The sequence below is a fragment of the Artemia franciscana genome, chromosome 10, assembly GCF_032884065.1.
Source record: "Artemia franciscana chromosome 10, ASM3288406v1, whole genome shotgun sequence".
NCBI lineage: Eukaryota > Metazoa > Arthropoda > Branchiopoda > Anostraca > Artemiidae > Artemia > Artemia franciscana.
This window is the reverse complement of record NC_088872.1, coordinates 11,754,533-11,770,314: the sequence shown is the minus strand read 5'-3', so window position 1 is coordinate 11,770,314 and position 15,782 is coordinate 11,754,533. Positions and strand designations below refer to the sequence as shown.

The following is a 15,782-nucleotide window of genomic DNA, read 5'->3' as shown; positions in this document are numbered from 1 at the left end:
CCTTATTAAAAAGTAACATGTAACATGTTAAACGTAACATGTGTCTTGTTTCTAAAAATGATGTTGTGCGTGTGATCCGGCTTTTGAGGCGTCGTAAGGCTCCCGGTTTAGACGTTATCACATCCCACTACCTTCAAGCACTGCTGATTGAGCATATGACACTTTCATTTCAAATGTGTATTGATACAGGTCAAGTATCTAATTTTTTGGGTTCTGGCGCAATAAAGAATATTAAAAAAAGGGAAAATGCCTATTTTTGTAGTAGTTATCACGCCGCAACCGCAATTTCCAACGTGGAAAATCCTCCAGCGGACCCCTGCCCCCTTTTGCCCCTAAAACAACATTGGCAAACGGAACTCTAAATGTAAGGACCCTGGCTAGAGAAGACAAGAAGGATCTACTTGTACGAAAAATCAACAGGTATAAATGGGACATCATTGGTCTGTCAGAAGCCCATTTTCCAGTAACACGTGTTGAAAAAAATGCAAAGAATTCGAAAAAAGCAAAGAAATCACTTATCTCCACAACTCCATACTGGCAACGGCATCTTTCCACCTCCGTCTGAAGTCGACAACAAAAACTCCAGAAAAAGTCCCAAAATTCCATATCGAGCTTCTGAAAGACGAGTCAACTCACAACCGTCACCGGATGAATCTCGATTTGACTCTCAAAACTCTCTTAGAGAATTCTGCAATGAGTCCAGAGAAAATAGGTTTAGACACCCAGGTCGACAAGAGCACCGAGATCTTCATACAGAAAGCCGAGAAAGTCCTTGGAAGAACTAATGGCTTCGAAAAGCCATGGATCACCGATGAGATCATTCAACTATGTAAAGATAAGGGTGCTGTCGCTAATAGGCAAGACCCATAAAGCAGAGACACTTATAACCATCTTAAGCAACTATCGGAAAAAAAGATCAAACGCGCTCTAACCGCGTACTTTCATGACAAGTGTGACCAATGCAAGCTAAATTTACGAAAAGGTTATACCCATGCTCTGTACGAAAGAATACGAGAGCTGTCGAGGCGCAAAACTACACTTGCGAGTGTACTCCTGGATAAAGACAAGACTCCCATTAACAACGCAACCGGAATAAGAGAGAGGCGGAAACTACATTTTTATGAAAATTTGAACCCCCCAATCAATGCTGACTCTGCAGTTCTTTGGAATTTAACCATCTCCGCATTGGAGCCAAGCCCATCACCACTCAGAAGAGAGGTTGAAGCTACCTTGAAGTCACTCAAATCAAATAAATCGCCTGGATCATATGGATTGCAAGCAAAACTCATGAAAGTTGACTCTGAATTTGTAACAAACCTCTACCACAGAATTGCCACAGCTGCCTGGCACAAAGAATATTTCCCAAAAACGCGGTGGTCCGCTACCATAGTTTCTCTGCATAAAAAAGGGTCCAAAGCCGAATATGACAATTACCGTCCAATCAGCCTGACAAGCCGACCTGCAAAAATGTTGATCAAGATACTACTAGACAGAATAAAAGCATTAACCAGTCAAATCATCTCTGAATATCAGGCGGGTTTTCGAGCGAACCGCTCAACGATAGACCAGATTTTGTCATCCGTCAAGTAATGGAAAAATACCTTGAATACGGTCAGGACCTCTATCAACTCTTCATTGACTTCAAACAAGCTTTCAACTTAATCTGGAGAGAAGTCATTTGGCACATATTACTCGATTAAGAATTCCCGTCAAACATCGTACCACTCACTCGTAACATGTATGAGCGATTCAGAAGCCAAGTACAAACGTTGAGGGAACGATCAGAGAATTTCAAACTTCTGCTGGTGTTTTGTAATTATGTATCCTCTCACCTCAAATGTTTAATCTCTTCCTCTACCTATTGTGGAGAGAATTCTATATGTCACATGCTGAAGCAACCAATGGGGCAACGATGGGAGGGATCGTAATCAACAAGCTGGCATACGCAGACGACATCGACAAGCTCCAAACCAAACCAGATAACCTGGAAATAGTTACACGAACCTTCGGAATGAAAATTAACAAGGATAAAACGAAAGCCCTGCGCGTATCAAGGTTCAATAACCCATCCCCACCAAAAATAAAGCTTAACGGTACAGAAATAGAATGGGTAGCCAGCTTCACGTATCTGGGGAGCCAGATCACGAGCGACAATAATCACTCAGTGGATATCAAAAGACGCCCCGCTCTTTGTAGCGCCTGATTCAAAGCTCTGATGCCAATATGGAAACAAAATTGAATATCCATGAAGCTAAGACAAACTATTCTGCTCCTTCAGCATTCCTATAGCTATGTACGGATGTTAAACGTGGACAGTCAGAGTAGATGACTCCAGGTAACTCGCTGCGTTTGAGACAAAGCTGCTGCGTCAAATCGCCAGCATAACATACGTAGATCAAGTCTCAAATACCGACCTACTCGAAAGACTGCAACATGACACTACCATCCTTGACAGGGTCCGCGTCCAACAACTCTGGTGGCTTGGCCACGTCCAGCACATGTCCAACGGCCAAATACCGAAAATTGTCTTTGAAGGTCGTATCCACGGTTCTCGCCCTCGCCCTCCAAAGCACTAGAAGAGAACTTCTCCGACTACGACCTCCCTGGTTTTCTCAGAATGGGAGAAAACAGAGGGCTGTATAGGCATCACACAAATTCGCTCGTCATGAGAGAGGCCCCGAGACAACCACCAAGGCCTAAGGGGACTTAAGTAAGCATGTAAATGTTTCTAGTGTTTTAAGGAAGGTTCTAGAAAGTCTTATCCTGCCTGAAACGATACGTAAATACATGCTAGATTAAAGGCAGTTTGGTTTTCGTAAGCATCTGCATTTTGCGTTAGCTCATTTGCATTGCGTTAGATCATGGTTATATGATTCATTCTATATCTTGACTTCTAATTCTTCTTTAGATGTTATTGTTGCAGATAAATCTATTAAAGAGTCTTCTTCACTGAAATAGAAAGAGTCGTTTGGACTTCGTATAAGTCTAGATAAGCGTAGTACTCGTATTCTTACCGTTGAACATGCCATATAAGGTTTCCACGCCAGCAATTTTAAACTTGCTGCATTGAAGTATAGTTATAGCAAGCCTGTTCTTGCTAAACTATATAGTGCTCTAGCTCTGCCTCACGCGCTGTACATTTTGCCACTTTGGGATTCGCTGTCTAAAACAGAGCAGTTAAAGGTTCGATCGGGGTTTTCTCACTATCTGAAGTTTTTATTAAGTTTCCCGTTGTAAATTCATTTTTCAAAAATATTCCTACATCCCGGCCCTTTAGATGTAGTAGATTGAATAGACTGCGATACGTTTAAGAGAATTTTAAACCGTTTGCTTCATTTTCTGTCATTTAATATTATTTATCAGTGGTGTTCTGATTAATTTTATGTTATCTATTTTCCTTGTTTATAAGTTGATTTTTCTTTACACACATATATATATATATATATATATATATATATATATATATATATATATATATATATATATATATATATATATATATATATATATATATATATATATATATATATATTTACATACAGATGTATATATATATATATATATATATATATATATATATATATATATATATATATATATATATATATATATATATATATATACATACATATATATATATATACATATATATGTATATATATATATATATATATATATATATATATATATATATATATATATATATATATATATATATATATATATATATATATATATATATATATATATATATATATATATATATATATATATATATATATATATATATATATATATATATATATATATATATATATATATATATATATATATATATATATATATATATATATATATATATATATATATATATATATATATATATATATATATATATATATATATATATTCTCTTTCTTTACTCCGATTCTTTTATATGGCTTTACCAGCTTTGAAATACACATATATCTGTATGTAAATATACATAAATGCAAGGACACTCTGAAAAAAGAATGACTTAAAAACAAAAAAATAGAGCTTGTGTATCTAACTAGTTTGAACTGTCTATGTTAAGATACCTTGATCATTTAGCTGAAGGAATGTCTTTTGATAGAGACTAAGCTCTGCTCTAGATGGAATGTCTGCTAAGCGTCTCTGAATTTGAGAACATCTCAAATTCGTTTCTGCTAGTTTAGCAGTCAGGATGCCAAATTCCTTCTGGAGACTTTCTTTTTCGGCTTGAAGTTCCACAATTTTAGCCTGATCTTCTTCTTGTTTTATTTGATTTCCATCCAATTCAAGTAAAGACCTACAATCAGTAAAATACGGGTTTAATAAGTGGATATTCAGCCTTTAGTAAAAGTTAGGCTATAATTCGATATGGGACACACCGACACCCACACCAAAGAAGTTTAAAAAATAAGTATTCAGTTTTAAGATAAGAAAAAAGAAGAAAACAATATAAACACTAAAAACAAGAAGAACAACAGGGAATTCTTTTTCCAAGACAGTGGGAAACAAATTAGAATGAATATTTCGGCCCTATGTCTAAGGACCATTCTCAGCAAGACATAGATATATAAGAAAAAAGTTACAACTGGATACAATCAATACAACTAAAATGACATTTTTTTTCAAAGCAGTCCCAGCATCCTTACCGCAGCTAAGTTCAACCAAGACTGACAAATAAATTGTGATGAAACGAGTCATTTCATTGAAATGAAAGAGATGATTTAAGAACACGTTTTTAATACTAATCTTGCTTCTTTGGCTGCTGATCTCGTAGGTCTATTTGTGACAGGTTCTGTGTTAGTATCTATTGGTATTTTATAATATGGTGTAAGATTGTTTTTAACTAAATTCGTGTATATTGAAAACAATATACAAAAGAAACAATAACCCTTATATATTTTTCCTCTGGGAAAAGGATTTGGTCCTGTTTCTAAGGATCGTGAAACTCTGCTGAAGTCTTGCACATCTGACAAGCCTTCATATCTCTCAAAACTTCATAAAAATGTTGCCTCAAAAGATCATATAAACATATTCATAGTCAATAGAACTAGTTGTGAATTAACAATTTCATTGAATTCAACTTATACACGTTAACTTATGCAAGGAGGACAGAAAAGTAAAACTGGAACAATAAGAATTCAAATTTCCAGGACACATTTCAAGATCGATCTCAAAATATATGGAAAACTTCAAGAATTATTCTATGGTTAAAGAATTAACCAAATGCTGCACAAAGGAACTAAAATACCTTTCGGTTCCCAGATCAACAAATTGCAAGGCCGACACCATAAGTATATGGTAAATTTCAAGCACAATTTTATGGTTAAAATAATGAATCAAATGATGCTTAAAACAACAACTGTATCTTTATGTTGCCATGACACATGTCAGGATCGATCTCAAAATATATGGAAAACTTGAAGAGTTATTCTATGGTTAAAAAATTAATCAAAAGCAGCACAAAGGAACTGCAGTATCTTTCGGTTGTTAGGTCGAAAAATTTCAAGGCCGATACCATAAGTATATAGAAAACGTCAAGCATAATTTTATGGTTAAAATAATGAATGAAATGCTACAAAAAAAAATATTTTGCTGATTTGCTTGCAGCATAAGACGTTGCCATTAAATTTGAGCTTGGTTAAAAATAAATAAGAGTTGAATTAATAATGGGTAGTAGGTTTGGAAATCAGTTATAAGTTTACTGAATACCTACACGTTAATCGCTAAAATTAAAAAATAATTGTCACCAGTTTAGATTTTAATTATGCTGCAAAGTTGCCAGTTCTAATCTTACACACAAGTTTTGACGATTTAATTGCACCAAAATACCTTGTCACTGAAGTTTGAGCTTGTGTAAAAATGAATAAGAGCCGGAGGAATGATGGTAAGTAAGTTGGAAACCAGTTACAAATTTACTAAGAGCTAAGATGTTAATCACTAAATAGAAACGCGTGTCATCACGTTATATACTGAATTACACCCTATAAGGGCATAGATGCCAGTTATAAACTTATGTACATGTTATGCTGCTTGCTGGCACAGAAATATACTGTCGCTGGGTTTAAGATCGTGTGGATAGATTGAAAGCCATTCCCAAGTTCCAAGGAAGGCGGGACAGAATCTTGATCAGAAATTCTTAAAACCTTGGTAATAGAAACTATTCATTTTTCATTAGTGTTCGGCCATTAGATGAATTCACTAATTTATTACTTGCGCTGACTGAATGACACATTTACTATTTCTTTCACATAAACCATTTAAAACTGAGAAAGAATTCTGATCAAGAAACATTAGAAGTCTGGTAAAGGCTTCTTACCCTTTATACATGTCACATGTCACAATTACTAATAAACAGGCATGTGGTGCTAGTAGACAAGCATCCATCAAAAAAGTGAGAGCTGACATTTTATTCAAGGGCTACTAGCCCTGAATAAAATGTGGTGCTAGTAGACAGGGCTGACCAGAATAAAAATCTAAGGAAACTTGGAATTAAAAAGGAAGTACGGCTTAAAGTTAGTGTATACAATACGGCTTATTTAGTGTATACTAATGCTAGCGTATAATAAAAATAGCCTTGGAACTCCAGTTCCAAGTTAGCTATGCCATGTTAGTTGTTATGCCAGTTAGCTATGCCAACTCCAGTAAGCCTGCCTTTTTTGTGTCGTTTGATACTGATTTATTATCGCGTTATGAGGAAATAAAATGCCAAGGATTCAGTACACTAGTTATGAGGAAATAACATGCCAAGGATTCAGTACACTTGAATCAGTGGATAATGGATCCAAATAGAAGTACTTGAGGCAAGAGTTTTACTTAATATTTTTTTCTAGCCGATTCCCCGCTCACTCCATAAAAACCCTTGAATTTAGATATTAGAATTTGTACAGTAATTACAAACAGTAACAGAGCCTCAACAAACGTCAAGTTTAGCGACATTAATTTTCTCCATCGGGATAAAGCGTTTCTTAGATAAAGAAAGTGGTATTCATATCTGAAAAACAAGAGCTAAGAGCTTATATGGCACTTGTGACGAGATCGGAAGAGCCAGGAGCTCATATGGTATGAGCTCTAGCAAAATTCTAAGAATCAATAGATGGATTTAAAAGGAAAATCAGAGGTTTTCGGCCGGTCGGTGTTTAAAATAAGAGCTCCGAGTCATGAGGTCCTTCTAAATATCGAAATTCATTAAGATCCTATCACCCACTCGTAAGTTATAAATACCTCATTTTTTCTATTTTTTCCTCTCCCTTCAGCCCCCCAGATGGTCGAATCAGGGAAAACGACTTTATCAAGTCAACTTGTGCAGCTCCTGACACGCCAACCAATTTTTATCGTCCTAGCACGTCCAGAAGCACCAAACTCGCCAAAGCACTGAAACCAACCCCAACTCCCCCAAAGAGAGCAAATCCAGTACGGTTACGTCAATCACGTATCTACAACATTTGCTTATTCTACCCAACAAGCTTCATCCCGATTCCTCCATTCCCGTTTTCCCGTTTTCCAAGATTTCCGATTTCCCCCTCCAAATCCTCGCAGCGTCAACAGATCTGATCGGGATTTGAAAAAGAGCTCTGAGACATGAGTTCCTTCTAAATATCAAATTTCATTAAGATCCGAACAACCGTTCGTAAGTTAAAAATACCTCAATTTTTACAATTTTTCCAAATTAACACCCCCCAGCTCCTCCAAAGAGAACGAATCCGTTCCAAATATGTCACTCACGTATTTAGAACTTGTGCTTATTCTTTTCATCAGATTTCATCCCGATTTCTCCACTCTAAGCGTTTTCCAAGATTTCTGTTTCCCCCTCCGACTCCCTATGTCCCAGGATCCAATTCGAGTCGAAAATGGAGCATCTGAGACATATGATCCTCAGATATCTGTTTGATTTCTGTTTCCCCCTCCGACCCCCTATGTCCCAGGATCCAATTCGAGTCGAAAATGGAGCATCTGAGACATATGATCCTTCTATATATCAAGTTTCATTAAGATCCGATCACCTATTCGTAAGATAAATATACCCCAATTTTCACGTTTTCCTAGAATTCCGGTTTCCCCCTCCAACATCCCCCAATGTCAGGGGATATGGTCGGAATTTAAAATAAGAGCTCTAAGGCATAAGATCCTTCTAAATATCAAATTTCATTAAGATCTGGCCACCCGTTCGTAAGTTACAAATACCTCGTATTTTCTAATTTTTCCGAATTATCCCCCCCCCAACTCCACCAAAGAGAGCGGATCCGTTCCGGTTATGTCAGTTACGTATCTTGGACTTGTTTTTATTCTTCCCGCACAGTTTCATCCTGATGTCTCCGCTTTAAGTATTTTCTAAGATCCCCCCCCAATGACACTGGATCCGGTTGGGATTTAAAATAAGAGATCTGAGTTACGAGGTCCTTCTAAATATGAATTTTCATGAAAATCCGATCATTCCTTCGTAAGTCAAAAATACGTCATTTTTTCTAATTTTTCAGAATTAACCCTCCCCCCAACTTCCCCAAATAGAGCGGATCCGTTCAGATTATGTCAATCACGTATATAGGACTTCTGCTTATTTTTCCACCAAGTTTCATCCCGATCCCTCCACTCTAAGCGATTTCCAAGATTTTAGGTTCCCCCCAAACTCCCCCAATGTCACCAGATCCAGTCGGGATTTAAAATAAGAGCTTTGAGACACGATATCCTTCTAAATATCAAATTTCATTGAGATCCGATCAACCGTTCGTAAGTTAAAAATGCCTCCTTTTTTCCAATTTTTCAGAATCAACCCTCCCCCCCAACTACCCCAAAGAGAGCAGATCCATTCCGGTTATGTCAGTCACGTATCTAGGACTTGTGCTTATTTTTCCCATCAAGTTTCATCCCGATTCCTCCACTCTAAGCGTTTTCCAAGATTTTAGGTACCCCCTCCAGCTCCCCCAATGTCACCAGACCTGGTCAAGATTTAAAACAATAGCTCTGAGACACGATATCCTTCCAAACATCAAATTTCATTAAGATCCCATCACCAGCTCGTAAGTTAGCAATACTTCATTTTTTCTATTTTTTCCGAATTAACAGCCCCGCCCACCAGTGCTGCAACAAGTACTCCAAGTTTTTACTTAAGTATCAAGTATTAAGTACTCATTATTTTTTTACTTAAATATCAAGTAATAAGTACTTTCCAAATTCTTACTCAAGTATCAAATATCAAGTACTTGCCAAAATTGTACTTAAGTAATACTTCAAGTATTTATTCTATGTATATGGTTTCTTATCCCCTTCCCTTGCCTATAAAATGTCCCCTGTCATTCCTTTCTTGGAAACCTTAATCAAGAACCAGAATATCTGTTTTATTGTTTTTAACGTTTCCCTTATTCGGCTGGTACACACCCAATGAAGTCCAAGAAAATAATCTTAACCAATTTTCAACACAACGGCTTGAAAGGAAAAGACTATCAAAATAATTAAGTGTAGTCAAAAAAACTCTTGATTGGATTAGACATATCAGATGACAGGATTAACACAGTGTACGTAGAGTTGAACTTCTGGCGATTAGCATTCAATCAAATCTGGCACGTTTAAAAAAATACAGGGTTATTCTGAAACATGTGGGAATGATGGAAAAAATATTGAAAGTATTGTTTTCCATTGTTTGGCTGGTACATACCCAACGAAGTCCAAAAAATAATCTGAACCAATTTTCAACACAGCAGCTTGAAAGGAAAAGACTTTCAAAACAATTAAGTGTAGTCAAAAACTCTTGATAGGATTAGACATATCAAATGACAGGATTAACACAGTGTACGTAGAGTTGAACTTCTGGCGATTAGCATTCAATCAAATCTGGCACGTTTAAAAAAATACAGGGTTATTCTGAAACATGTGGGAATGATGGAAAAAATATTGAAAGTGTTGTTTTCCATTGTTTGGCTGGTACATACCCAACGAAGTCCAAAAAATAATCTGAACCAATTTTCAACACAACAGCTTGAAAGGAAAAGACTTTCAAAACAATTAAGTGCAGTCAAAAACTCTTGATTGGATTAGACAGATCACATGACAGGATTAACACAGTGCACGTAGAGTTGAACTTCTGGTGATTAGTGTTCAGTCAAATCTGACACATTTGAAAAAATACACGGTTATTCTGAAACATGTGGGAATGATAAAAAAAATATTGAAAATATTTTTTTCCCTTGTTTGGCCTGTAGACACCCAACAAAGTCAAAAAAATAATCTGAACCAATTTTCAACACAACAGCTTGAAAGAAAAAGACTATCAAAACAATTAAGTGCAGTCAAAAAACTTCTGATTGCATCAGACAAATCACATGACAGGATTAATACAGTGCACATAGAGTTGAACTTCTGGCGATTAGTTTTCAGTCAAATCTGGCATGTTTGAAAAAATACAGGGTTATTCTGAAACATGTCGGAATGGTGGAAAAAATATTGAAAATAGAAAAATAAACTTTGGATTGGCTTTAAAACAGATAAAAGGTAATAAAGTAGTTCATTCTCTGATTCAATAAATAAAAACCTTAGCAACAAAAAAAACAACTCAAATTTAAAAGTAAGGAGCCAAGTGAGTCAGTTGCAGACTTTTTTAACAAGAGAAATTAAAGCTCAATAATGAAAAATCAATTGATGGCATGTCTCGCCCTCGGCACCTTTACAAGGAAACTGCCTCAAGTTTTCAAGTTAAATTTCAGACATGCTATGAAAATGTGTGGCATCTATATCCTTTGGCTGGTTTTCACTCAAGCAAGCCGCATGGTGTGTAGTCAATTCAGATGGTCGGTAAAACTCCCTACAAACATATATTATAAAATCATGGTTCTGCAGCAAGTCCGTTGATCCAGACGCATTCCATACGGCTGGTCAAACTGTAGAATGAATGAATCAATGAATGCACTTTTTTATCCATAAAAGTATAAAAAAACACAAAGTACAGAGTATTATAAATAAACTAAAACAATGAACAGCAAGAAAAAAATTCAGACTAACAAAATGTTTGTAAACATGAATAAAGTAGATAGTCTTTTTCCATAAATCATCACCGGAAGACCGAATCCAAGAAGGCATATCTATTAAACCAAATCGAGCAATTATTTTTCTGTTTTGGTGCCATCCAGGAAGCTGGAGGAGGATTTTGCAATATCTGAAATAAGCTGCATGTACAGTATGGGGATTTTTCTTACAAAACAGATGAGCCATGCCTGATAAAAACAAAAGCACAGGGGCGCAATAAGTGTTATCAGTCATGCACAAACCATTGCAGTTGTAACGTCTTTTGTTTGGGGATATTTTTCTGTAAGCGACGTGTAGGTTTTTCATGGCTTGATTCACTAGGGATGAAAAGGTAGTGGAAAGTGTTGGACCAAAACACAGACCAAGCCAACCAACTAAAGAAGAACATGGCAGAACTGCAGTCCCAGCAACAAATAGAGCAACTTTCCAAGGGCTATTAAAACAAATAAACTTGCATTTAGACACATTAATTGACAGTCCAATCTTAGATAGCTCATTGGTTAATATAGTAAAATTGGAAAGCAATCCACAGCAAGTCTGGGCAACAAGAAGAACGTCGTCTGCATATGCAACAGAAGACAAACCAATATTACCATAAGAAATAGAACTTTTAAGGGGATGCAGGCACAATGCAAGCACACATTTAAATATACTAGAAGACAATACGGCAGAGTTGCAACCTATCTATTTCTAGCCGCAGTTTTCATACCATGAAGTGGTAAAAACCATGAGACTAAGTTGAAAATCTTCTGAGAAAAAAGGAATAAAACAAGAGCTAAGAGCTCATATGGCACTTGTAACAAGGTCAGAAGAGCCAAGAGCTCATATGGCATGAGCTCTGGCAAAATTATAAGAATTAATAGATTAATTTAAAAGAAAAATCAGAGGCTTAATGTTGGTCGGCATTTAAAATAAGAGCTCTGAGACACAAGGTCCTTTTAAATATCAAAATTCATTAAGATCCAATCACCCTCTCACAAGTTAAAAATACCTCATTTTTCTAATTTTTCCTCTCTCTTCAGCCCCCTCCCAGATGGTTGAATTGGGGAAATCAACATTATCAAGTCAATTTGTGCAGGTCCCTGACACGCCTACCAATTTTTCATTGTCCAAGCACGTCCTTAAGTACCGAACTCCCCAATGCACTGGACCCCCCTAACTACCCCAAAGAGAGTGGATCCAGTCCCGTTTCGTCAATCACGTATCTACGACATTTGCTTATTCTACCCACCAAGTTTCATCCCGATTTCTCCACTCTAAACGTTTTCCAAGATTTCCGGTTTCCCCCTCCAACTCTTACCCAATGTCACCAGAACTGGTCGGGGTTTAAAATAAGAGATCTGAGATATGAGTTCCTTCTTAATATGAAATTCAAAATACCTCACGAATGGTCATACGCTCTTAAGTTAAAAATACGTCATTTTTTCCAATTTTTCAGAATTAACCCTCCCCCCAACTTCCCAAAAGAGAGTGAATTCGTTCTGTTTATGTCAATCACGTATCTAGGACTTGTGCTTATTTTTCCCACTAAGTTTCATCCCGATCCCTTCACTTTAAGCATTTTCCAAGATTTTAGGTTTCCCCCTCCAATGTCACCTGATCCGGTCGGAATTTAATGTAAGAGCTCTGAGACATGATATCTTCCTAAATATCAAATTTAATTAAGATCCGATCTAATTTTTCCTAATTAACCGTCCTCCCACTCCCCCCCCCCAGATGGTCAAATCAGGGAAACAACTAATTCAAATTTAATCTGGTCTGGTCCCTGATACGCCTGCCAAATTTCATCGTCCCAGCTTATCTGGAAGTGCCTAAACTAGCAAGAACAGGATTGACAGACCAACAGACCTACATAATTTATGATCACTGTATGTCACTTGGTAAATACCAGGTGCCATACAATGTAATTTTTCTCTGGGAATGGAATATTTGGTTGAAGGTTGGCTTCAGTATGACTTATTTTGGAAAAGGGTTATTTCCAGGCTTTGGGCAAGCCATGGGCGGAAGTAGTTATAGGCCCTATTAAACTGAAGGAAAAATCGACTTTCTTAAAACTTGAAACCCCCTCCCCCTTGCCCTATTTTAGATAGGGCTTGTAATATCAGAGCTCGATATGAGCCCTGATCCTAGTTATCTTTGGTCTAGCTTTCATTTGGATCTGTTGCTCCATTTGCAAGTTATACTAAATTAAACCAAAAGCTTCACTGAGATCCATCAATCTCTCGCAAGCTACACTGAATTAAATAAAAAACTCAACTTTTAATTAAGCTTGGGTCTCCATCCCAGAACTCAATGTATACCATACTCTAAGGCATCTTTATTCGATTTTCCTTGAAATTCATCTCCATATGCAAGTTACAGTGAATTAAATAAAAAACTTGAATTTTTTTTAACACTTAAAGCCCCATCACCCTAATTAAGCTCAATTTTAAATCCAAATAGTTCAATTTCAATACAAATCTGACTGGTGGTTCTCTTGCTATACTTGAATGCACAGACAGACAGATCTCAAAAACCTATCTTGATGGATATTTTCCACTATCCAAATAGGTGATGATACCTGGATGATGATATGCCATTGTTTTCCTTTTTTAGGATCCAATTAGCCAACATGGCTACCTAAGACGTTGCAAAATTCGTCTGTCTGTCTGTCCGTCTGTGTAATCACGTATAGCGGGAGAAACTCTGGTTGGATTTGGATAAAAATTTTGATGGGCAGATTTGATGCCAAGGATCATAAGACATATCAAGTTGAAAGATGAAGATCCTAGCTCAAATAAAACAGGGGGGAGAGGGCTTTACCTGCTAAAAACGGTTTTTTGTTTAATTTAGAGTAACTTGCAACTGGAGTGATGGATCTGAATGAAAATTGAACCAAAGAGGCCTAAGACCATGACACATATCAAGTTTTGAGATAAAGACCCTGGCTCAAAATTAACAAGGGGGAGTGGGTTTTAATTCCTGAAAAATTTAAGTTTTCTGTTTAATTTAGTATAACTTGCAAAAGGAGTAATGGATCCGAATGAAAACTAGACCAAAGATGCCTAAGATCAGGGCTCATATCAAGTTTTGGTACCACAAAGCTTATCTCAAATAGGGCAAGGGGGAGAGGGTTTCAAGTCTTAAGAAAGTTGAGTTTTCCTTTAATTTAGTAGGGCCTATAGCTTATGAATGGAGTGACAAATCTGAAGTCAGATTCGTCTGAATACTTGAATTTGCTGGAAGGAATTTGACAAAATATCACTGCATTATATCCAGCTGGAATTACCTAGACATGTTTATTGCAGACAACATTTAGATGGGCAAAGATTCATAGCTTCAGTAGTTTTACCAATAATATGATCCTGAAGATGATGAAATGCTAGAAATCTGGTTCAGTTGATGAGATGACAAAACTTAAACACTAATGTCAGAAATATAAGCCCAAATTGACTACAGTATGCAACATTTAGCACAAAACAACGGATTTTAGCTCACTGTCGACCAGTGAACTGTGAAATAATTTCAATTTTCTTTGTTATATAACTTTTAAACAAAAATTAAACCAAGTGTTAATCATATTATATTTTTTTTCATAAAAAACAAATACATTATTTCATATCCAAAAATAGGGCATGGAGCTATATCTGTGTTTACTCTAAATCTAAAGGGTGATGTTTTCTTGTACATTGCCAAAGCACAGACAAACAAAAGCTATATCTGAGTTTGCTCTAAATCTAAAGGTGATGTTTTCTTGTACATTGCCAAAGCACACACACACAAAATTTTCATGTTAAAGGTAAAGTATTTGAAAAACAAGTTCATTAAAAGTATCTTAAGTAATAAGCATTTCGTAATCTTACTTAAGTATCAAGTAATAAGTACACCCTAGGGTTTTTACTTAAGTACAAGTACAAGTAATGAAAAATTTTACTTAAGTAGTACTTCAAGTAAAAGTACTTCAAGTAAGTGACAGCACTGCCGCCCACTCCCCCAAAGATGGTCAAATCGGGAAAACGACTATTTACAACTTAATCTAGTCCGGTCCCTGATACGCCTGCCAAATTTCATCGTCCTAGCTTACCTGGAAGTGCCTAAAGTAGCATAATCGGGACAGACCGACACACAGACCGACAGAATTTGCGATCGATTCTATTGTTTAACAGAAAATTAGTATTTCAATGACAGGAAAATGCAACAATTTTACGCGGAACAAGGTCGTGATGTTTTAAGGTTGATTTTCTTATTTATTCTTTTTCATTTATAAGCGTTGCATCATTAGCTGAATTAACTGAATTCACTACCTAAAACATCATTTGCAGAATAACCTGAACTCATAACCTGAAATAACTGAGTCGGTTAAATGAATAATTCATTAACTGATTTATAAGCAGTGGTGTAAATTTAGAAACATATTAGAGGGAGAGGGAGCATGTCTTCTCAAAACCTGGGGGGATTTTTTCGATTAAATTGTGAAAAGGGATTATTTTTACGATAGTACAAAAAGTTATTCTTCGAAATTTAGGGAGGAAGGGGGAACATACCTCCCTATACTCTTACAACTTTTGCCACTGTTTACAAGTGTATTTTCATTAACTGAAGACAAATTCATCAAATAAAACAGACATATAGTAGGAACATTGCCAATTTACGATCCCCTGTTTTCTTTTCTTTTTTTTGTAGAATTTTTTTAGTAGCTTTTTTTTGTAGCTTTTTTTTAGAATCAGCTTAAAATCAGCTTTTTTTGTAAACTTGAGTTGATGAGTTGAGCACCACTC

The 15,782-nt window shown here is 36.2% G+C and overlaps 1 protein-coding gene across 7 annotated transcripts in view; it reads right to left on the bottom strand.

The window, feature by feature from the left end:
* The window catches only part of LOC136031787 (coiled-coil domain-containing protein 93-like), a 119,849-nt gene that overhangs the window by 11,160 nt on the left and 92,907 nt on the right, over window positions 1-15,782 (bottom strand). For all 7 annotated transcript variants that reach the window (XM_065711569.1, XM_065711570.1, XM_065711565.1 and 4 more), the window contains one exon: window positions 4,080-4,309. In XM_065711569.1, the coding sequence (XP_065567641.1) occupies window positions 4,080-4,309 (230 nt within the window). The remainder of the gene's footprint in view (window positions 1-4,079; window positions 4,310-15,782) is intronic.